General features: G+C 48.9%; 1 protein-coding gene across 1 annotated transcript in view; it reads left to right on the forward strand.

Moving 5' to 3' along the window:
• LAMC2 (laminin subunit gamma 2) overlaps positions 1-23,262 on the forward strand; it is a 54,612-nt gene that overhangs the window by 12,720 nt on the left and 18,630 nt on the right. The window contains exons 3-11 of the mRNA XM_037145669.2: positions 4,720-4,908; positions 11,923-12,058; positions 13,695-13,793; positions 16,053-16,189; positions 17,196-17,318; positions 18,428-18,617; positions 20,979-21,091; positions 21,988-22,206; positions 22,811-22,993. Of these exons, the coding sequence (XP_037001564.2) occupies positions 4,720-4,908; positions 11,923-12,058; positions 13,695-13,793; positions 16,053-16,189; positions 17,196-17,318; positions 18,428-18,617; positions 20,979-21,091; positions 21,988-22,206; positions 22,811-22,993 (1,389 nt within the window). The remainder of the gene's footprint in view (positions 1-4,719; positions 4,909-11,922; positions 12,059-13,694; positions 13,794-16,052; positions 16,190-17,195; positions 17,319-18,427; positions 18,618-20,978; positions 21,092-21,987; positions 22,207-22,810; positions 22,994-23,262) is intronic.

Raw genomic sequence — 23,262 nt, forward strand, 5'->3', positions numbered from 1 at the left:
CCAGTGTCTAAGTGCCAGCGCAGCTTCACCGTTTGGTGTGAAGTGACGTTTATTAAATGAATGACCTGTATATACATCTCCTGGACTAAGGACGGAAGAAGGAAGGGAAAAGGAGGAAGAATCAGTGAAGCAAAAGCGATCAATGAGTTACTTTGGAGAGAAAGGGGATTTATCAGGAGGGACAAGGAAAATCTGCAACAGCTGGACAGGCAAATAGTTTGGTACATTTGTTACCAAATAAGTCATGATAATTCATAAGAAACACATGGTGCCTGGGAGATAAATGGACACAGAGCATGAACAGAGCAGTATCAAAATAGAAGGAAAATAAGAAACGGCCATATGGTACTTTGCAGCCCTCTCTTCCTTAGCTACCTTACTTACCCCTTAGCTTTTATTTTCTGTCACTGCTTTCTGTGTTTTCCCTTAAAAAATATCACTATCCCAATACTCTCTCTATAATTCTTATTTATTTTCTTCCCCTCTCACTTGCATAAAAACTCCATGAAGGCTGGATACCTTTTGGTTTTGTAGACTCTGCTCCCAGAACAGAGCCTGGCATGTAGTAGATGCTCAGCATATACTTGTTGAATGAATGGATGGATGAATGGACTGTTGATAATGAATGGACTGTTGAATAAATGAATGAAAGAATGGACCGAAATGGTAAAACCTGCTTCATCTTTATACTCCCATCACTTGCTTTTGTGTCAGGGCTCCCTGATGAAAACATGAGCACATATTCAGGAAATTTGCTGCTGGCCCAGAATTGGAAAGAATAGCAAGTAGATTACAAAAGGAAAATGAAAAAATCCTAGACATAAAATTGAGTAAGATGAAACATAAAGCAAAAAAAGGATAATTAAAAAAAACGTTTAGACTTTTGTTTAAAATATATTACAGTTTTGTATTTAGGTCTATTTACCTAAATAAATGATTGTATTGTTAATTATTGGAAATGCTTTTTTCTAGACTGGGTTTCTGTGCAGAAAAGCATCCTTTCCAGGAACAGGGAAGAGAGTGTCGGGTGACTGTCGGCATTTGTGTATTTAAGGCATGTCCAGACATGCATTGACATGTGGGGTCCTTTGAATGGTAGAAACACACCTAGGAGTTTCCTGAAGTTTAAGAGAACACGCATTCATTTGTCCGTGAAAAAGCATTCAATTCCTGCTGTGGACCAGACACTGTGCCATAACCTGGGGCTTCCTGTTTTTGTTTTTTTAAAGCATGGGAGTGCTTTCTGCCTGTTTAAAGAGCAGAGTCAAGTGCAAAGATTTGCCCAGCTTCATTTCAAAAATACATTAAAAAAATATATTTTGCCAGTGTTTAAAAATCAGCACATTTCCTACACAAAGCCAGATTTCTGCCTTCTTTAAAAACCCAGGTGGGAAACGCTGACTACAGGCCACATTGTTGCCGTGTGGCAAGGCTGCCCCGGGGGTGACCTGCAGCTTCTCCCTTTAGCCCTTTTGCCAGGGTCCCCACCGCTCCCTGTTGCCTTGTCCTAGCTGGGCAGTGCCTTTCAGCAACCAGTGTGTCCGTGGTAGCAGTGGTTGTGCAGAAACTGGTCACAGAATAAGACCAGGAACAAGCTGTTTGAGGCTCGTTTTGGTAAGCCCAGTTTCAGGAATCATCCGGAATTTGAAACATAGAGATTTTTTTTTCTCAGCAGTAAGATTGAGTAATAATTAGTTTTAGGGGAGTTAGTCTAAATTTGAGTGATGGCTTGAGAGAGACCATGTTTCAAATGCATTCGTGACAAAAAGTGTCATTCTGTGCAAAAGGGCAAACTCTGGCCCCTCGTTCTCTGGGTGTGAGTGTTCAGAAGACTCAGTATTGAGCCGAGTACAGTGCAGGAAAGTGCTGGGCTCAGCACAGCTTGCTAACCCCCAAGTCCCGCAGACCAGGCTGGAGGGAGCATCTTCACGGAATCGCAGACACAGGAGGCAGTGCACTCCCAGGAGCTGCAGCTCATGGGTCCTCTCAACCCAGCCAGCATAACCCCTGGGCTTGAATGGAAACCCGCAGACAGGGAGGAGGGTAGAGGAGCAGCCTGCTGGGCAAGTTCCAGAGTGGAGATGCTGGCAGATGTCCCCTGCTGGAACTGGGGTGCAGCCCCGGGGAAGGCTGTGACTGTAACGGAAGAACACAGATCTTTCAGAACAGAGCTTGGACAGAAGGAGAGGGAGGGGGTAAAAAAAAACCCTATAATGGCAAGGTTTTCTATTTTTTAAATGTTGCTCTAATTCAGTATATGAGCTGTCCTTGTGAAGTTAACTATTACCAGCAAAAAAGTTTGTTCTGAATAAGAAAGGCACGATGAAAAGTCCGTAATTGTGTTGAGATTGCTCCGCAGAGGTATACAGGGCCATACAGGGGCACTGGCTGTCTGTGATTAAGCTGAGTAATCACACAAGGATCGTTGGCTGGTGCAACTTCAACAGCTCTTGTATGTGCCTGATGACATAGTTGGAAGAAATTTCACAGCCCATAACAGCTGCGTGGCACATCTGTTCGAGATCCACAAAATCAGTTCCACAAGCATTCATTGAAAAAGTTTCACCTTGGCACCGGTTCTGTGAAAAGCCCCGGGACCTTGAATTGAGTGCAAACTTAGTAGGTTGTAAGTTTAATGAAACATTAGGCAGCATCCATGGAATTGTACTATCTAGTCTTGTCGGAAGCTGAGCTGTTCAAACCACCCTCGAAGTGCTGTCATTAATCCGGGTCATTTGAAGAAACACATTGAAAACTGGAGTTTGTGCCTAGAAGGGGGGTCAAGAAGAATCTAGAAATCATGACATGGGAAATAGTTGAAGGTCTTGGGGATGATAATCTCCAGTTTAACCAGAAGAAGAGAAGAGGAAGGAGAGCGATACTATAGCTAGTACCTTTGGATGTTCAAAGGCTTGGCCGACATCGTGCCTTGTAGAACAATGTCTGAAATAAATGTCTGAGGAATAAGTAAACCAATGGAGAAGAGAGTAGGGGTAGGTGTGTGTGTGTGAGAGTGTGTGTGTGATGTTGTTGTTTTCCAGGAAAGATCAAGAACACATGGTAAAAAATTACAGGGAGGGAGGCAGATTTAAAACTCCATAAGATTTTTTTTATGACAGCCAGTACTGTCTGAGGAGGAATAGCATATCATACTGGGTTTGGGAGGATGCAAGAGGTGCTGAATTTATAAAAGGAATGTCTATATTCCATGGTAGACCAGATTCTTGAGTAAATTGGAAAGGTAAGGGCTTTGTGGAGGGGCAGACCTGGGAGCAAATGATATCTTTGCCCATTTCGCTGTATGACTTTGAGCAAGATAGCTACCTTGTCTTATTTGTTTCTTCGTCTGTTAAACAGGGACAATAAAACTCACGTTAAAGTGTTACTGTGAACCGAGGCACATAAAGAAAGTTCTAGAAATAGAGTGGCTCTGGTGGATGTTCGTTGACTTCCCCTAGACTAGATGGTATCCAAAGTAGCCTGAGAGAGTGTCGGGAGCTCTTACAAGGGAGTTACTTAGGGAGCTCATAAGACTTACTGAGTCACGTTTGTGTCTCCAGAGCCTGACTCGGTTTGCAGCAGGCAGCAGCTCGGTGCGTCTTGGCACATTTGTTGACGATGTTGTCAGCGCCGTGGCTAAGACATGGCTCTGGGCACGTCTAGAAACAGGCTCTCCTCGGGGTTGCGTGGCTAATAGGCACAGTGTGCCTGGAGGAAGGAAAGTGAGTTTTGGCATCAGACAGGTTCAAACCCCAGCTCTCCACCGGGTGAAGTTACGTTTTTCTCATCTGTTTCACATGCATGAGGGAGAAAATAACCAAGGGGAAGGACTCATATTTTTTTCTCAGTGGGACCTGCTCACCAATCCAGGAAGGCAGACTATGCATGTTCATTCCTAAGAGAAGAGCCAGGATTCAGCAAGTTCAAGTACTTTGCCCAGGAAACTGGCAGAGCTGGTATTTGACCCAATTCTTTTAACCTCAAAGCCTCTTTCTCTTCTACATGGTGACTGAAACATTTTCTGAGTGTCCGCTGCGTGCCAGGTCTGATGCTCAGTGCTTCTATGTGTTACCTCCTTGGCTGTTTAGGGAACACGTGGCAATGTCACTCCATGAGTCTCTTTGCAGTGTGCACAGGGTAGACTTCCCTGGACACTTGGGAAAGGCTGTTCTTTGTGGGACTGTGGTTCTCTTGCTACTTGGCTTTGGGAGGATCACGCAAAGCACAGTGAGTCGGGGCAGGAGATGCCTGTCCAGGCAGCTGTATTAGCTCCACAGCCTCGACCACCCCTGGAGGAAGGGATATTGTGTGTCTTGAACAGATGATGCTACCAGCTGTTACACAGGCCTCCAGCCCGGTAGACTTTTTCTATGGTGTTGAATGGGGCTTTTTAAACGAGTTACTTGAAAATATTTAATTCTGGGATTTTCACATAAAAACAAATCGTATAAGACTTTTGAGGACTCGGACAGGCGGGTAACCCTGGACTCTCCTTCCCCCCGGGCAGTATCCCACCAGCAACTGCACACCCGCTGTTTCCTTCAGACGAAGTGAGAACGTACCCTCCCTCGGCCCCATTCACGCGTTCTCTTACTCCATCAACTGGCTGGAAGTAAGCTGTAGAACCCTTGCACAACTTGCACTAATGAGAACACAACACGTGTGAGAATTATCTCTGTGGTTTTTTGCTAACAATGCCTTTCCCTTCCTGATCCCCAGTCTGTGATTGCAACGGGAAGTCCCAACAATGCGTCTTTGATGGGGAACTTCACCGGCGGACCGGGAACGGATTCCGCTGCCTCCACTGCAAGGACAACACGGCAGGCGTTCACTGCGAGCGGTGCAAGGAGGGCTTCTACCGGCAGAGAGAGAGAGACCGCTGTTTACCCTGCAACTGTAATTCCAAAGGTAGCTGGGGGGAAGGGCAAAGGAGGAGGGAGATGGAGAAGGGAAGGAGGGAGGGAGGGAGAGAGGGAGGGAGAGAGAGGCACGCAGGCCAAGAAAGAGGCTTTCAACTTCTAGAGCGATCGGGAATCTGGAAACAAACGTGTTTCTCTGAAATCTGGATCTAGGAACCAACTGGTGACTTTAGGGCACGTTGTTTGAGTTCTAGAACCAAGAAATACAGGATTACTTGTCCTGGTAGGTGACAGTCTCCGACCCAGGGGCAAAGGAAGCGTGCCATCGTCCAGTGCTATTTCCTCATACCTACAACCACCCTTTGCCCAGCCTCTCAAAAAGTAAGGGATTAGAAAGATCTGTTTCTGGTACTGTGTTAAGTGCTCGGGGTAGAAAGGGGTACTGATAGAAAAGACAGAAAAATAACGAGGCCAATTAGTGTCATTTACCAGGTTGTTAACAAGGAAAAGTAGAATCACCAAGCAGAAAGCACCTACCATGGTGGCTGGTTCATAGAAGGGTTTTTTCTTCTTAAATGACCTTCGTGTCTGTTTATCTTAGCAGTATCTGTTTCATCTCTTTGCCAGAAAGTGTTTAACAGCATCCTATGATCAATATTAACCCACCTACAGGGTATTTATAGGCTAGTGTGTGGCAGTGACTCGGAGAAGCTCAGTGGAACCGACTCATAGTGGCAGCTGAAAGCATCAGAAAAGAAGCAGATTTTGGTTCAACTGGGCATTGCTGATCCAGTGTATTAGGGAGTCTTGTAGAGAACTGGGGTGCTCCTGTTGTGACACAGACCCACATTCCAGAAACCACTTCCAAGGCACCAGAGTCCTGTGAGGATGTCGTTTGATGGGGTTTGCTCCACTGTGTGGTGTCGAGTCAGCATCCGGGATCTTTGGGACTTAGCGGTTCTCCCAATGAATCAAAGAATTTTGAAAAGAAAAACTAAAAGGAGAATCATTCCACCCCCATGGGCATTGAACCTTCTCTGAAGGGCCCCCATCCCCATGGGTTCTGCAGCCTCATTGTGAGTCTCTGGAGTTGGGTGTCCCGGCAAAGCGATCAGTGAGAATGGAACTAGAAATGTAATTGGCTCAGCTGGAAAGTCCGGCCTGAGGACCAGGAGCATGCTGCCGAGCAGGGAAAAGAGATGGTACTGAGAACCTGTAGTCCGTTGTCCATCCAGCAACGATGAGCCTGGCTCTCTGCCTTTTTTGGGGGGAACAGCCACCCGAGGCTCGAGGCTCGGTGAGATCAGCCTGCTGGAAGGAGGTGGAGCCCAGTGATGACTTACATCTTGTGCGTCAGCTGATGTGCGTGACTCTTGCTTCCTCTGTGCCAGGCACTTTGCTAGGTGCTTTCATCTAGTAATTAATTTAATCTCCATAAATAGCCTTATGAAGAGGGTGCTATTGTTATTTCCACTTAACGAGTGAGGTGGCAGAGGCTTAGAAAGGGAGACGAGCAAACTCGTCGAAGATTGTAGGGCTCTGCATGTTCCAGCCCCGGGTGTGCTGACGTCAGAGGTCAGACGTGCAGTGTGGGGGTGGATTTTGGAGCCAGACGGCGTGGGATCGAGTCTTGGCACTGCCGCTGCCACTGTGCCACTCTGGCCTTGCTCCTTAAGCTCTCGCTGCCCCCAGCGTCCTCATCTGTAAAAGGGCCATTGTGCTATTTATGTTGCAGGATTAAGCACATGGGAGACAACTCTGTAAAGCAATGTCATTTTTCTTATGAGGACAGAGGTCAGGTCTCCATCCTCTGGAACACTGGCTTTTTTGAAAAAAGAATTACATGCCAGCTTAGAAAGAAGCCTTAATAAAACTATTTATTAACATCTTATCGTGAACATCCTGAAATCAGTAGTGAATTTTTCAAATCTTTTTTAACAGAGGTACTGCATGGCCTAAAACCTCCCAGCGGGCGATTGCAAGAGCCAAACTTGTGATGTACGTGTTCTGATCCAGAACTATTCCCTTTAATCTTCTCCATATGAAAGAAAAAAATCAGAACGGTGTCCTTTTATCCCTAACAGCAGACAATTAGGTATCCAGAAAAAATGTCATGGATATTATTTCCTAAGATCTGGGCAATGCTTCATATTTTTCTGGAACACTTTCTCGTACCATGTCTTCTTTATCTGTGTATCAACACACTCCACCCCGCATTACAGAAATGAAGGGACAAGCCCCTGGGCCCGAGCTTCCCAGGCCGAGTGGCATGTCGGTGACAGGGACTGTTCCCCCCGTGTGTCATCTCCAGCTACACATCGGCTTGGCTGCACAGGTCACTAAACCAGCGGCACAAGATTAATTCCCAATGGGATTTTTGTCTCCTAGTCAACCCAATGATATTTTCCACTTTCAAATAATAACTTCACAAGGGAGCTTGTTGTAGATTCAATTTCAAGTGCAGGAGAATACATCTTACTCTGAAATGCTGTCGTTCCATGAATGGCAGCTGGAGCCAACCGTGTTAATAGTCCCTAGCGGTGGTCACAGATTTGGAATTCACCTCAATTTCTCATAAACGTAGCACAACTAGACTTATTTTTATGTAATGACTTTGTGGGCTCAGCCGCAAAGCTGAACTGTGTTCAGTTCTCATAACCACATGTACAAGTCCTGCTGCTCCTTTGCAACTACTCTGAATTTACTCTGTGTGAGTGTATGCATTTCTTTCTCCCATGACACCTAAATTCTTGAGATCATGTGGACACCAATGATAATGGAATTACTCTCTTAATTTTATTATTTTTTACATAGCTATGACCCTGACAGTGGGATACTCAGTCTCTAACATTTGAGTTATTATTTAAAACCTGCCCTAAATAATAATTATTTCATTATTATTAGGTAGAATTATTCAGTGATAGTCATGTTATTGTAAGATGTAAGTGGCGTGTTTACACATACAGGGTTCTCAAGAGAAAGTATACTCTCTCAGTTCAAATTTTTAGTGTTAATCATTTTAGAATACTTCCTGAGTCCTCAGATGCATGTAGACTATATATACATAAATCCTAAAAGTGCTTATCGGGACACAGCCTTAAAGCAGGAAGCTTTTCCTCATCCGTTCTTAAAAGCCAGCTGTTCACAGCCCCCTCATGATGTAGGAATTGGGGCAGGTGTTTTTTTAAGGATTTTATTTATTTATCTTTAGAGGGTAAGGGAAGGAGAGAGGGAAAGAAATATCAATGTGTGGTTGCCTCTCATGGTCCCCTGCTGGGAACTGGCCTGCAACCCAGGCATGTACCCTGACTGGGAATCAAGCCTTGATCCTCTGGTTCGCAGGCCCGCACTCAATCCACTGAGCTACGCCGGCCAGGGCTGGGGCAGGTGTTTTTATGTTAGTGAGATTCTTTGGAGACCTGATGCTGTAACTTTGGAAGTTTTGGAACATGAACTAAAGTAGTCACGTTCCCAGCAGAGCCTGTGTGCTTTGCGAGGCTTGAAGGAGGCCTAGAGGTAAAGTACAAAGTACATTTTCTGAGCATTTGCTATTCTTGAGATACCAAATTGGGCGCTTTATATACTTTAGCGCAAAGGCTTGCGACAGCTCTACCAGGCATAGGTCCTTAGCCCCTCTTCAAAGAAGTGACGAATGTGCTGTTCACCCAAGGATACAGCCAATAAGCGGCGGAGCTGGTATTTGAAGTGAGGTGTGTTGAACTTCAAAGCCTGGGCTCTTTTCATGACCCCCAGCTTCCAGAGCTGCATTTTCCAGATAATGTCCTAAGAAACACTGTGTTCCTCAAGATAATGTTAGGTGTTTACTGTTGGAATTCAAATAATGTTTGGAAACACGGCCATTAAAAAGTTAAGCTTCATGTCGACTGAATGTACTATTATGTTATAAACCTTTGAAAGGTTTAGTATGTACTATTCCCCTAACTCTTTGGAGCATAGAATGCCCACTTTCATGCCATGACTGTTCGTAACCCTCAGAAGCGTGTTTTATAGAGTACCGTCTGGGGCTATTGGGGCCAAACTCAAAAGCAAAGGATACTTTTCATCTTATAAGCATAATTCATTTCTGAAACACTGTGGAGGAAGTTTTCTGAAGTCAAAGCATCATTTCCATTCATCTGAGTGGGTTTCCATTAAGTCAGAAACATGTTTCTGAGTCCCAGATCGACACCCATTTGTATTGAAAACGATTAAATTATACTAAAGAGCTATTTCTGTGGAATGTTGCTTGTCAGCGTGCAATTCTAAATGCTTTTCCTTCTTAGCACTGTTTGCTGTTGGTAGAGCAGTGAGCGAGTTTGGCCATCTCTAAATGGCAAGCCCAGCCAGCAGCCTCTCTCCGTTCTCATCTCATCAAATGTCCGCTTGCCTTAGAGTAGGGTGTCAGACTCATCTTCAAGGGGAGCCCACATCAGCCTCTCGGTTGCCTTCAAAGGGCCGACATAATTTTAGGACTGCATAAATGTAACTATTCCTTAACTGTTAAGGAGTTGAAATTCCATGCGGCCCTTTGAAGGCAACCGCGAGGCTGATGTGGCCCCTGGTGAAGATGAGTTTTCCACCCCCGCCCCAGATCCTGAAAACGGCCCCACCCTCCTCGTCCTGCACCTCTCCTTTAAAACTCTGCCCCCTTGGCGTGCGCTGTCCCGAGGCCGCTTCCCTCTCTGATCCCCTTCCCTCAGTCCGTGGGGTTTTGTTTCTGTAGCAGGCATGCACCCCGCCTTCTCCACCTGCCCCCAGAGAAAAGTCACGATTCTTTATTCATCCTGCAAACTTCATCTCCCGCCTCCTTCTTGAGTTCCAGACTTATATTTCCACCTACCACGCCGCTAGAAACTCAAGTTCACCGTGTCTAAACTAAACTCAGTATCTTGTCTGGATGATTCAACCCCAGGTCCCACTCCTCCTTTCCCTTCTCTTTGGTCAGTTGCATCTCATTCCATCTCATTGTGCCCTCCAAGCCCTTGGTGTCAGCCACGTGACCCCCCACTCCACCCCCATCACCCACTTCCCAGAGGTCCCCAAAGTCTGCTCATTCTGCATCCACGGTGGCTCTCCCTGGGATTCCTTCTTCCTCTCCTCCCCTGCCTCCTGTGCTCCAGGCCATTCTTCACGGGGAATTTCTTTCACGGGAGGCTGCTGGTTTTCCCCGCCCCGAGCCACCCTGCAGATTGCTCTAGAGCTGTCTTCTTAAACCACAGGTCTGGTAGTTCCCAAACCTCGGATAGTTCCCTGTTACCCACAAAGGGATCTCTTCCCCTTCTGCCAGTGTTTAATTCACGGGTAGCCGGCACGGGCTAATGCGTACCAAATGCCTAACCCAGTGTCTCACATGTCGTGGGTGCTCAAAAAACGCACTTTAGACTCTTATCACTGAGGCTTCCCCAAACTTCCAGAGTTGACCTGGAGTCTTTCACAGACTCTAACTGTGAGTGGGACTAATTTATTTCAGGTTCCATGTGTGGCATAAAAGCCTTTGTGTGGGCACAGAACCAATACTTCACTGAGTTGAATTGCACCTAGTAACAGATTTAAAGTTCACAGAGGATAACAGACTTTTTCTTGTTGCTCCCTTTTTTTGTCAAAAGGAGCAACTGGTTAGTGTTCTGTTGGCTGTTCAGAGAATGGAGAGTCTCGTTATTACAGTGGCGATACGCAGATTATTTTCTAACTCTGCCAGCCATAGGAAAATTTGGAAGTAGGTGAGGTCCTGCTTCCAAGCCAGCTTCCACCTCATCGTCGGCTCCCTCCTCAGTCCCTTCACAGCAGCCCCGTCCCTTTCTGGGCTTATGTGCATTAATTCAGCCAGCTGCTGGGTGTCTTCTTTGTGTTGGGCACAGTGCTGGGTGCCGGGGACCTGGCAGGGACCACAAGCTGAGGTCATAAGTAAGCAGAGCCAGGGACTGGGGTAGGGACGGGGTGGGTGATATAGATATGGGAGTCAGAGAAGGTCTCTCCAGAGAGGAAATATTTAACCAAGACCTGAGTGCTGAGAAGGAGCCCGCTTAGGGAAGTTCCAAGCGCAGGAAGCCACAGGTGCAAATGCCCGAGGAGGGAAGCAGTTTTGCACCTTCTAGGAACAGTCTGAAGAGCCAGGGAGCCGGAACCTAGTGAAAGAAGGGAGGAGACGAGGTAAGAGAGGTTGAGGCTTACGGGCCACGATAGAGTTTGCATTTTATTCTGCTCAAGCTACCTGGAGACTTAGACGTATCCTATGATCTGAATTTCACTTTAGAAAGAGCCCTCTGGCTTCTATGTAGCAGCTGGAGTGTAGGGAGGCAAGGACAGCAGTGGGGGTGAGGGTGGGGTGGGGTCCAGGAGAACTGGGGTGACCGAAGGGCAGGTGATAGGTTCCAGAGAGGCCCTTTTGCTTTTCCTGAGCACCCCTTGTCGGTCATCAATGCTCCATCTGAGAGGACTCACAAGGCAGAGCGTGTCTCTAAAAGGTCAATCACAGGTCAAGTGCCCTGATGCACTAAGCGGGAGAAGATGCACATGCCTCTCATTGCTCAGGAGGAGTGATGCTCAAAATCGCTACCCCTCAGACTAGTACAGACCCTTTTGGTCAAGAGGCCTTTTTGTCCTCTTTAAAAAAAATCGCACCCTTCAAACACTAACCCCACAAAGCTGGCTTTCGCCTGCGAGATAGAAGGGAGAACGTGGCTCACTCTCTCGTGCCCACTTCTCCCAGAACGCTGACGCCCACTCCCAAGCTTTCCTCCTTCGTGAAAGCTTGAGGATTTGACAAACGTCTTTGAAAAAGCGGTGGCTTGCACGCTACCGAATGGGGAAAGGGGGCAGATACACACACTGAAATGCTCCCGGGAGTGATTTCCATTCCTTTCCCGAAGAAGACAGCCCCGTCTGTCGGAACCGTCCCTGGTGGGCGATGCGGAACTCGGATGATGTGAGAATTGCCAGAGGCAGCAGGTGGTTGTCATTTCTTATTATTTATTGTCACTGGTAGGGTGACAGTTGCTTCCTAACGCCATATAAATTGCATATTTCCTCTTCTTCTTTCCTTTCCCTACCTTGTTGGTTGCAGGTTCTCTCAGTGCCCGATGTGACAGCTCTGGACGGTGCAGCTGTAAGCCAGGTGTGACAGGGGACAGGTGTGACCGGTGTCTGCCAGGCTTCCACACGCTCACAGACGCCGGCTGTACCCAAGACCAGAGGCCACTGTAAGCACCGCACCCCTGACTGCTGCCCCCGCCACACGTGGTGACAATTATATTACCAGTTGTGACCACTGACGGTTCCCGAGCACCTACTGTGTGCTCTGAGGACTTCCTGTGGATTATCTCATTGAACCCTCACAATAACCCAAGGGGTCGGTATTACCATGATACTCAGGTTAAAGATAAGAAGCTCCCTCCAGGACAGGCTAAGTTGTCCAGTGTTACTGGTGAAGGTGGACGTAATAGGCCCACAGTCCCGGTTCCGGAACCCAGGTTCTTCACCCTGACAATGGCTCCTGCTTTAGATGAACGAAGATTGGGGTAAAGACTCCAGATTTTTTCCCCGGACCCATTTCAACCCAAACGAACTTGTAGTAGAGGGCTTTTGTGTATCGCTCTAATCCCTGTTATTTTGAAGCAGCTTCTGCCCCTGTCACATTCTTCCCTGGAGCAAGGTGGAGCCTGTGTTATAAATGACGCAACCAATCACAGGGACAGTGGGCTGGCAGGGCGTTGGCGGGGCCCAGAGGAGGCAGAGCTTGGCAGTGAAGCCATCAGCTAGAAGGCCGCCCTCAGAGGAAGCGGGTCCCCCTTGCCCGCTTTTCCAGCCCCTTGCCCGTATGGGAGCAGCTCTCCAGCCAGGCTTGGTCTGTCGCGGTCACCAAGTTCTCTTACCCTCTGGGCTTTTGCATGGATTGTTCTCCTTCCGTCCCTCTGCCCACTTTTCAGCTGTTTTCAGAGGTCCTTCCCTGAACCCAGTCCCCTTTTTGTAACCCTTTTAAAACATGAAGTAGATCGCCCCGGCTGGTGTGGCTCAGTGGGCTGAGCTCGGGCCTGTGAACCAAAGGGTGGGCCAGAACCCCGGTGCGGGGGCGGGGCGAGTGGCAGGCAGCCATACATTGGTGTTTCTCTTCCCTTTCTCCTCTCTAAAGAAATAAATAAGAAAATAAAGAAAGAAAATCTTTTAAAAACACACAAAGTAGGTAGAGCCTGTCACTTCTCTGCTTGCTACCCTCTGTTAACTCCTCTCCCAGTTAGAATGAGACTAACTTCTCGTCAAGGCCAGAAGGTCCCGAGAGATCCCCCCACCCTCTCCACTCATCGTAAGCTCCCTCCAACTTCTCGCCACTCTGCCCCAGGCTCTCTGCCCTCCAGCCTCACCAGCCTTCCGTCCCTCCTTGAAAGGAGCCAACCTTGCCCTTGGCCCAGAGCACTGTCCCTGCCCCCAGAGCCACCCAGAGCTTCCTGGGGCCCCATGCCCGCTTCACCCATCTCCTCAAGGATGATAAAAATTTTTAAACTGTCAGCTGAGCCAAACAATCAGCCGAACTGAACAGCTCAGCCCTGAACTTGGTCTCCATTCTGGCACAAAGCCCTTCCTCTCTTCAGGGGCAGATAGCTAACAGTTCATGGACTGGCTGCCACCCCAGACCACACTTGGAGTAGCACCAGCATAGACAGATGGGTCCTTTAAGGGTCGGAGGGGCACGAGTGTGACAAGGACAGCTAAAGAGAGGCCTCATTGAAGGTGAAAGATTTGCTCAAGTTTGGTGACAGTCGCTAATGAGCACTTGATCTTTATGTGGAGAGTTGCAGAGCATTCGGAAACATCCCTAACTTTTGTTTTCTTCTTTCCCAGAAACCCCACGTGTGACTGTGACCCAGCTGGCATCTCGGGGCCCTGTGACACGGGCCGCTGTGTCTGCAAGCCGGCGGTCACGGGAGAGCGCTGTGATAGGTCTGTGTGAACTGGGGCTCTCTAGTCACAGTAGGGAGAATCCCTTGGCAATGAGCATAAATTGTCCTCTAGTGCAATTATGGAAATGGGGCACTTAACAGATGTGGATGACCTTCTCCTTGCCCTCTGTCTTCAAAAACGAGGCTTTAAAAAAATACAACTGAGTCCTCAAATCTCACTGGACTCCATGCTTTTGCCGTGGCCTCTTCTCTTCACTGGCACCAGGATAGAGTTGCAGGGCCCTAGGCAGTCCCCTCGCTCACTGGCTCCAAATCCAGGTGCTCAGGGGCAAGGTGGTGTGCAGAGATGAGGTGACATGACCCAGCTTGCTGCCAGGAAAGGCCTGACCTAATTAAACATGTTGGGGAAATGCTAGTACAAGGGCACATTGCAGCGCCCGGCCATATTTAACCACCGTGCGCAGAAAGGAACCACCCAGGGGTGGCATGGTGGCTGCGTGCACACACACGAACCGGGGAGACGGGAGAGCCTGCTGGGCTCGCGGCCAAGCCTGGGCAGGTGGCCCCGTGAGCCGAGATCCGCCCTCAGCTGCTGCCGCAGGACATTCCTCCTGAACACACTGCTCAGGCCCAGACCTCGGCCCGCCCCCGGGACGGTTGCGGGCAGAGGGCTGCGGCTTGGCTCCAGAGGTGGAGGCTCCCTCCTCGTTTTCTTACAAGTAAGAAAGCAGTTCTTGACACCCTGCCAATCACTTCTACCTGGGCAGGGGCAAAGAACGCCAGACACATTCCCAGCTGGTGGGGGGCAGGGAAACACAGCTTCAGGGTGAAAAGAGGAGTCACTTTGTGAAAACGTTTTTAATTTCAAAATGTAACAGAGAAATAGAAAGCCACATGAAACCAGAGTTGTCAGCACTACCAATTGTACAAAATAGAGCTTTGCTAAAACTGTGCCAGCCCCAAAACACCCTTCCTCCCTCTGAGAAGCAGCCACAGTCCTGACCTCTAGGCCCTCGAGTCCTTACCTTTCTTCACAATTTATTGGGTGGGTGCATCCCTATAAGCACTGGCGTTTCGTTTTGCCTGCTTCTTTTAATTTTCCTCCCCAGCTCTCCCTTCCTTTCCCATGCCCTCCGTGTCCTTTCTGGACCCTTCCCGACCTCTTTCTTTCCTTGTTTTAAAATCTCTTTAATTTACAGGTTTCCTCCACAGAAACCATAATGATTTTTTAAGCCCTTTCCCCATAGAGAAGAAAAAATTTAGCTACAGCTGTTCTCTGAAGCACCACGGTTAACTGGCTTTACTGTGATTTTGCAAATGAACATACTCCTGACTTATGGTCTGGTGGGCTAAACCCCAGGATTCAGAAACAGATGTACTTGAGCTTGAATCTTGCCTCAGTCACTAACCAGCTGAATGACCTTCAACAAGCCTCATACCCTCTCTGGGTCTGTTCATCTAAGAAAATTGGAAACGACAATTCCTATCTCATAGGGGTGTCATGAGGATTAAATGAGAAAGCACATATTTGGTGCCTGGTGTATCATTTAAGTGCTAAAGTAAATGATACTTGAAATGATCCTTCTTTCACGTGGAAGGATGTGGTAAACTTGAACCCAGAAGAAACAAGTCCTCCCCAGCTTCCCTTGACCTCTCCTCGTATACGCCAACATCTGGGACTCGTCTGGCCACCGTGGTCCTCAGAGTGACCGCTGGGCAGCTCGAGGTGGGAGAGGTGGAACTCCAGCCTACACTTTGCTTTTGCAGACAGTCTCTAGCCTTCCCTTGTCATATCCTCACCTGCCCCTTTCCTGAGTGGGCCAGAGCCCAGGTGCAAGGAGCAGGGGTGACGGGCCACACCTGGGGGTGGGGGTCAGTACGGCGGAGTGCGTGCTGGGGCTGGAGCATTTGCCTTCCTTCCCTGGCCCCCGCTTACCACCCTCTTGCCCCCATTAAGCCCTTGCTCCGTAGCCCCACCCTGTGTTGTCCCTGTGACCGCCACTCAATTCCTCACCACAAATGGGAAAAATCACTGTTTCCAAAATGCCGATTCAAACGTGATTGTGCTTTAACAGAGGGAGAGAAAGTGATTGTCCCTCATGCCCTGCCACCAGGGCGCTGCCGTTGTCCCCAGGTGGTCAGAGAGCAGGGGAGGCATGTGCAAGTCGGTATTGACCACCTCTGGGAATGCATAGGGCCGGGTGGGAGTGAAAGCAGAGAGGATGATCAGTCATCGTAGTCTTTTTATGGAACAAGAAATAACCCGTGATGTTGTCCTGACTCTAAAACGCCACTGCAGGTGTCGGCCAGGTTACTATCACCTGGATGGCGGAAACCCTGAGGGCTGTACGCAATGTTTCTGCTACGGACACTCCGCCAGCTGCCACAGCTCTGGGGACTACAGCGTCCATAAAATCACCTCGGACTTCCATCAAGGTGAAGTACTCTTGTTTTCTGGAACTTTTGCTTTTAACATTGTATGGAGCTCTGTGCATACAGATACCGTATTTCTTAGACTGTAAGACACACGTCCCCCCCAAATTTGGAAGAAAAAGGGGGTGCATCTTATAATGCAAATGTAGCTTACTTGGCTCACAGTGGAGGGTGGGCGGCAGCAGTGGAGTGGGGTCACAGGTTATAAATATTTTACCACATTTTTTGCTTCAAATTTTTTTCCTCTTTTCCTCCTCTAAAACCAAGTGCATCTTTTGGTCCTAAAAATACAGTAACCACCTCACCATTCACAGGATGGGCTTCTTGAGGCCTGTAGCTTTTAATGTGCATTACTCTTACAGGGTAATACCACAGACTGTGGAGTCTTGAGAAAGTTCTAGCTGAACAGTTTACTCATACCAGTGTATGAATACCTTAAAAGAATAACTCAAAAGAGACCACGTTTTCAGCTGCCTGCATTTCCCATCCCCATCTGTTACAAAACCACAAAGAATCATTCATTGAGTGGGGAGGGGCAGTAACGAGCGTCTTCCTGGAATTCACATTCACTAATAATCTTGCTTTCACATACATTAAATGAGTTAATTTACGTGAAATTAGTTCCCAAGCTACAAAGCACCATAAAATGATGGGAGATTGATATGATTCCAGCTCTGAATTTCTCTTTGAACATACTGGACCCTCTTATCTTGCTAAGGCCAGACACTGTTCCTGTAAATAAAATAATAGTCCACATCTCAGGCAGATGAAAACGTGCTCTCTTCTCACAAGAGACTCAAAGACAAGAAGTCAAAGCGCCTGAGGGGTGAGGGCAGGTAACGTTGGGTCCCAAGCAGAGAGGTGCCTGAGGAGCTTTGAGGACTGCGCATAAGTGTGGAAATGTTAAGAAAACCCCAGTCACCACCAGGACTTCTTGGCACGCCAGTCTTGCTCTGGTTTATCTCAGTTAGGTTTGCCCTAACGCGGAGGGGGTCTGTCTGTCTTCCAGATGTTGACGGCTGGAAGGCTGTCCAGAGAAATGGGTCCCCGGCAAAGCTCCACTGGTCCCAGCGCCACCGAGACGTGTTCAGCTCAGCACGACGATCTGACCCCATCTACTTCGTGGCTCCTGGTGTGTGTGGCCTTTGTCCCAGAGAAGCCAACTCCCAAGGCTAGGAAGTCAGGATAGAAAAGCGGAGTTGGATAAAGTGGAAACCGCATTGTCACTCAATGTCCAGGGCAGCAGTGTCTCCAGAGGAGGGTTGGGGATTCAGTCCAGTTTGACGAAGTTGTGGCACAAAGAGCGGAAGTGGGGGTCCGGGCGGTCAGATCCTGGGGGCAGTTCCTCCTTTAATCAAAGTGGAAGTTTCTAGGGTTCCCATCGAGATAAGATGTAAGAACTATTGTCAAATCTGTTGGCCTGTTGAAAAGCAGATGGACAAGGAAAAACGAGGCATTTCTCAAAGGTTTATCCACTTAGACATGGAAAAATAGATATTCGTCAGTGGTGATGAAAAGCTCTGGCTGGAATTCTAATCCCAGTTACGTCCTTAGCTAATACGTGATTCCTGGTGAGTTGTCCTCTCAGCCTTTGCAAACTTCAATCCTCTCAGCTGTTCGGTGGGAATGATAAGGCCTGTCTGGGAGAATTATTGCCCCCAGATGTGATGATGTTTGTGAATGCATCCTCTAAACTCTTTAGAGCCTAAAGCATTAGCTAACAAATGGCACTATTGCTGATATGCCTGGGATCTTAACCTATTGGTCTGGCACAGGGCCATTTATGAATCATCTAATACAGCGGTCCCCAACCATTTTGGCACCAGGGACCAGTTTCATGGGAGACAATTTTTCCAGGGACTGGGGTCAGGGGGATGGTTTCAGGACGATTCAAGCACGTTGCATTCAAGCTCACCCTCTGCTCTGCAGCCTGATGTCTAACAGGGCTGGACCAGTATTGGTCCTCAGCCCAGAGGTTGGGAGCCCCTGACCTAATAGATGGAATTGTCTGATCCTGAGGCCCTTGGGACATTTCAGTAACTCACCCACCTTTGTAGCCGGTAGCAATGTGGCCACGTCCAGTGCCATGAACTGGCCCTTCTGGAGGGTGGTCTGGGACAGGATGGTGGGTGGGTAACAGAGGACTCCATCAGAAACTGCCAACGTTAGCGCAGGCCCGCTCACTTGTTTGCTTCTCCAGTTTTACAACTGGTCTCAGTCTCTTCAAATTCCATTTCACAGCCAAATTTCTTGGGAATCAACAAGTGAGCTACGGGCAAACCCTGTCCTTTGACTACCGCGTGGACAGGGGAGGCAGACACCCATCGGCCCACGACGTCATCCTGGAAGGCGCTGGTCTACGGATCACAGCCCCCTTGATGCCACTTGGCAAGACGCTGCCTTGTGGGATCACCAAGACTTACACCTTCAGGTAAGAGGAGAGGCTGTCGGCAGGCAGAGTAGAGCAAGCTGTGATTGCAGTCTCCCTCCTTTGTTCATTCATTCAGTCATCATGTGATCATTCAACAAGCTTCTCAGCACCTTTCGTGTTCCAGCCTTGGTGTTAGGTGCTGGAACATAGAGACAGGACATGGCTCCTGCCCTAAGCCCCTGCCAAGCTAATGGGAGAGAAAAGAGACAGATGGTTACAGTGAAGCTTGTAAGTGATGCCCTACAGAAGGTGGGCACACGTGGGCACAACTAACCCATAGGAGTGACCAAGGGCAGTGTCTCAAGAAGCTCTGACAAGTGAAGAGCAACTCTAAGGGGACAAAGGGGGAAAGGCTAACAAGACAGAGAAAAGACCATGCTTGAGGAGTTTTGTGATTTAGGGAATGCCAAGCGGTTAAGCATGAGTGGAGCCTGGAGTCGGGGAGAGGAATAAATGCACTGGGAAGTGAGATCTGAGGAAGAGGCAGGAGGGGGCTTGTGGATGCCCCTGGGCATGTTTTGGGGGGGGGTTGCACATTATCCTGTGGGTTGTAATTTTGAATGATGGGTACGGAGAAGTTGGGGCAAGGGGCTGTGCCTTCTAAGTGCTTATTACTGATTGGAAGCTTGGAAATCAAGATGAAGAAATATGGCCTTTGTCCTTCAAGAGTTCATGGTCTGGTAGGATGTGTAACAAAAAGCAAACATAATAACCGCACAAAAATGGTTTCTGCGGTTTGCCTGTCTTGGGGACTTGGAAGGAGAGGAAAGAGTACCTGGTTCTGTGTGGAGGACAGAAAGACGCCCAGGACTTTCCCAGGGACACAATCAAGACCACCCGTGCCTGCCAGTATACGTGGGGGTGTAGAAAGGCATAATATCGGGGGAACTGGCCAGCGATACGTGTGTCTGCTACACAGCATGTGCAGGGGAGATGGACAGATGAGGCTGAAAAATAGAAAGGGACCCGTGTAGTGGTCCTTGCATGTCTTGTGGAGGCTGGGGATCGGTATGATCAGGTGTGGAGGACGGTTCAGGTAGGGTCCTTAAGGAGACCATCAGGACACAACACACACAGTGGTTCAAGCGAGGGCTGCTGGAGGCCTAGCCTGGGGCAGCGGTGAAGCAAGTAGAGTTAGAAGACCCACAGCACATTCACGATGTGTGCTTGACTGACTGAGTGCAACTTATTCCCATGGTGCACGCACACAGGTCTGCTCCCTCTAATACCCATCCCCCCCTTCTCAGCTGGCTGCACTTACTCTTTGAGATTTAGCTCATAGGTTCTTCCTTTGCGTTAGCCTTTCAGAGTCCCAGGTGAAGTTACAGTCACCCTGTAGAGGGTTTCTACAACATCCTGAACACACACTCACTGCACAGTGTCAGAATTATCTGTTTGCCTACCGACTCCCCTGGATGGACGCTGATGACCTTGCCTAAGTGTCTCTGGGTCTTCCATCCTAATACAGCTTCTGGCCCAAACCAAGTGCACAGTTAACGGTTGTTTAACCAATCGGTGAATGAAACAAAAGGGATAGGGCTGTTCCTGGAAGAGCTAGTCCAGGAGAAAACCAACAACAGAAAACCGTAAAAAAGAATTTTTCGGGGGCTGGTGATATGGTGCACAGCAAGGCACTTCGATGCCAAGTTAAGGTGGATTAAATGTGGAAGGTAGAGACCGACTTTGGAAAAGACTGTGACGTGTGCTCAGATAAACAAATCATTTAAACAACTAACCCAAATATGAACGGTAGCTCTTGAGGATCAGAGTTGAGGATCAGAACTCCTCGACCTCAGAGGTGTTTCTAACAGTGGGTTTTGTGTGGCTAAGAGCAGAAGTGGTCTCTGAGGACTTGGACCGGCGCTGGTAGCCAGGGACCCTGGAGCTCGGCCTCCTCCCCTGGGTCTCCCTCCATCATGTCCTGTGGGGCTTGCACTTCCCACAGAGGGAGGAAGCCCCACACGTACTTATTTTTTTTTTAGATTTTTAAAATTTATTTATCTTTAGAGGGGAAGGGAAGGGGAGAGGGAGAGAAATACCAATGTGTGGTTGCCTTTCGTGCGTCCCCTGCTGGGAATTGGCCTGCAGGGAACTGGCCTGCAACCCAGGTATGTGCCCTGACTGGGAATTGAACCACGATTGTCTGGTTTGCAGGCTGGTGCTCAGTCCACTGAGCTACACCAGCCAGGGCCCCACAGGTACTTATAATCCTGTGGCTGCTGGTCCTTTGCCCATCCCCAAGCAGGACCGTGAAGGAGCCTGGCTGCTCCCACAATCCCGGGAATAATTTGTACCAGGGGTTCAAAAGATAAGATTTGAAAAGAGTTGGGTTTCTAAGCTTTTGATTTTTCTATCACGCAGATTGAATGAGCACCCAAGCAGTCTCTGGAGCCCCCAGCTGAGCTACTTTGAGTACCGGAGGTTGCTGCGCAACCTTACCGCCCTGTGGATCCGAGCCACCTACGGGGACTACAGTAAGTGGCGAGGAGAACGGATGTCCTTCTTCTTAGGGTTTAGTTCAATTCCCTTCAGCTCTCTAAAATTCATCGGCCCCAACAAGTAGATAAATAAACGACTTGATGGTTTCAATGTAGAGTCTCTAATTAAACTTTTAGATTCTAGAAATTACTAAAGAAGAGTGTTTCTCTAAAAAGTGCTAAGAGTCTCTGAATTTAGATGAAAGCTGATAATTTGAAGATGATCTGCAACAAATGGGCACATGCCCCGTGACACAGACCTCTTCGTTCTGCGGGGAGGTCTTCCTCTGTGGTGACACTCAGTGCCCCCGGGTCCGGACAGCATCAAGTACCCTGTTAATTGCTCTTACTGAACTGCACACTTTGTGTCCTCCTGGTCCCAACTGGAGTTATTTAAATAAGAGTCCCTTCGGCTTGTTAGCACCTGTGTAAAAAGGAACCGCGGCTGCTTACTTCATCCCCCAAGGCACTGATGCACGGATAAAGCCGGACGTAGAAAATGTATTTCCGGACAGGTTGCTGAACCTTTCCCCAAGGGCCAGGCACATCAGAACACATGCATGGTCTCACTCAGTTCTCACAACAGGCGTGGGAGGTAGATGCACACACTGTTACTCCCACCGTCGAGGAGACACACCCATGCAGTAGTGTGACTTGCCCAGGGCACACGGCTCGCGTGGACGGAGCCAGAATTTTAGCTCTGATGTTTCTGACCCCACAGCCTGTGCGCTCAGTCATGACTGGCAGTGGTACCTCCACACATGGCGCAGTGAGCAAACACCACCTGTCTATGACAATGAGCCAGAGGAGGTGAAACCCAGAGACAGGCCTGACGCACCACCCTCAGACTGACCTCACCGCTGGCCCTGACTAACCCGTTCTCTCTGTTGCAGGCACTGGGTACATTGACAACGTGACCCTGATTTCAGCCCGCCCCATCTCTGGAACCCCAGCACCCTGGGTTGAACAGTGCGTGTGTCCTGTTGGGTACAAGGGGCAGTTCTGCCAGGATTGTGCTTCCGGCTACAAAAGAGATTCAGCCAGACTGGGACCCTTTGGCACCTGTATTCCATGTAACTGCCAAGGGGGAGGGACCTGCGATCCAGACACAGGTGAGTGAGATGAGCATCTGGACCAGGGGCCTGGGGGCAGCCAGGTGACGGGGGCCTCCCTCCCATGGATGAGAGGGACAGCTATAAGAAAGGCTGTGTCTGCACTCATGTGGGAGAGGGGAAAGGATTAAGGAAAGTGGGGCTGGAGTCCGGACGATGGACACGGTGCTTTGTTACACTCAATCCTTTTCACTATGGAAAAGCCACAAGGCTGTGGGAAAGGCGCTGGGTTACAGGAAATGGCTGTCGGTGGTTCCGCGCTGAGTGGGGGGCTGGTGTCACGTTCCAGAATTGTGTGGGGAGATCAAAGGCCGTGTCAGGGCCTGGATGAAGGTGCCGACAAACAGTGTCAGGCCATGGGGGCAGGGGTGCAGTGTTAGGACCTTAGGGGAGTAAAGGAAGCATCTGTCTACTCAGCATGGGAGAGGGAGGGGTCCTGGCCAGGGTTAGAGCCCGTGCCAGGGCAAAGGCGAATACCCACGCTCCAAAGAAAGCCTCAGACAGGAAGACTTTGGGCCCCGAGCGCTGAGCCCCCACAGCCTCCAGGACGTGGAGAGGTTTTCCCTGCTCATCTCTGCCTCTCCGTTCTTCCTCCGCCTCCCAGGAGACTGTTACTCAGGGGATGAAAATCCTGACATCGAGTGTGCCGACTGCCCTCTGGGTTTCTACAACGACCCGCACGACCCCCGGAGCTGCAAGCCCTGCCCCTGTCGCAATGGGTTCAGCTGCTCAGTGATGCCTGAGACAGAGGAGGTCGTTTGCAATAACTGTCCGCTCGGGGTCACTGGTAAGGCCAGCGCCTACATCACTCTGTCCTGATGCTGTGAGTTCGTGGACAAAGCTTCTAGTCCAAGGAATTTGTAGGGAATTATAACTACTTAGGGCTCATCCCAATGGGCTCATGCTAAAGACAGGACTGTTTTAATGCCAGAGAGGCGAAGCAGATTGAGGAAGGGCAGGATGTACGGGGGGGGGGGACACCTAAAGGCGTCTGAAGAGGTTTGTAATTAGAAGATGAAGTTTTTAGACAAAACACATGCTTCAGCTCAGTGTTTT

This window comes from Artibeus jamaicensis, unplaced genomic scaffold (genome assembly GCF_021234435.1).
Source record: "Artibeus jamaicensis isolate MK-2021 breed Jamaican fruit bat unplaced genomic scaffold, CSHL_Jam_final contig_327, whole genome shotgun sequence".
In the NCBI taxonomy this organism is placed as follows: domain Eukaryota; kingdom Metazoa; phylum Chordata; class Mammalia; order Chiroptera; family Phyllostomidae; genus Artibeus; species Artibeus jamaicensis.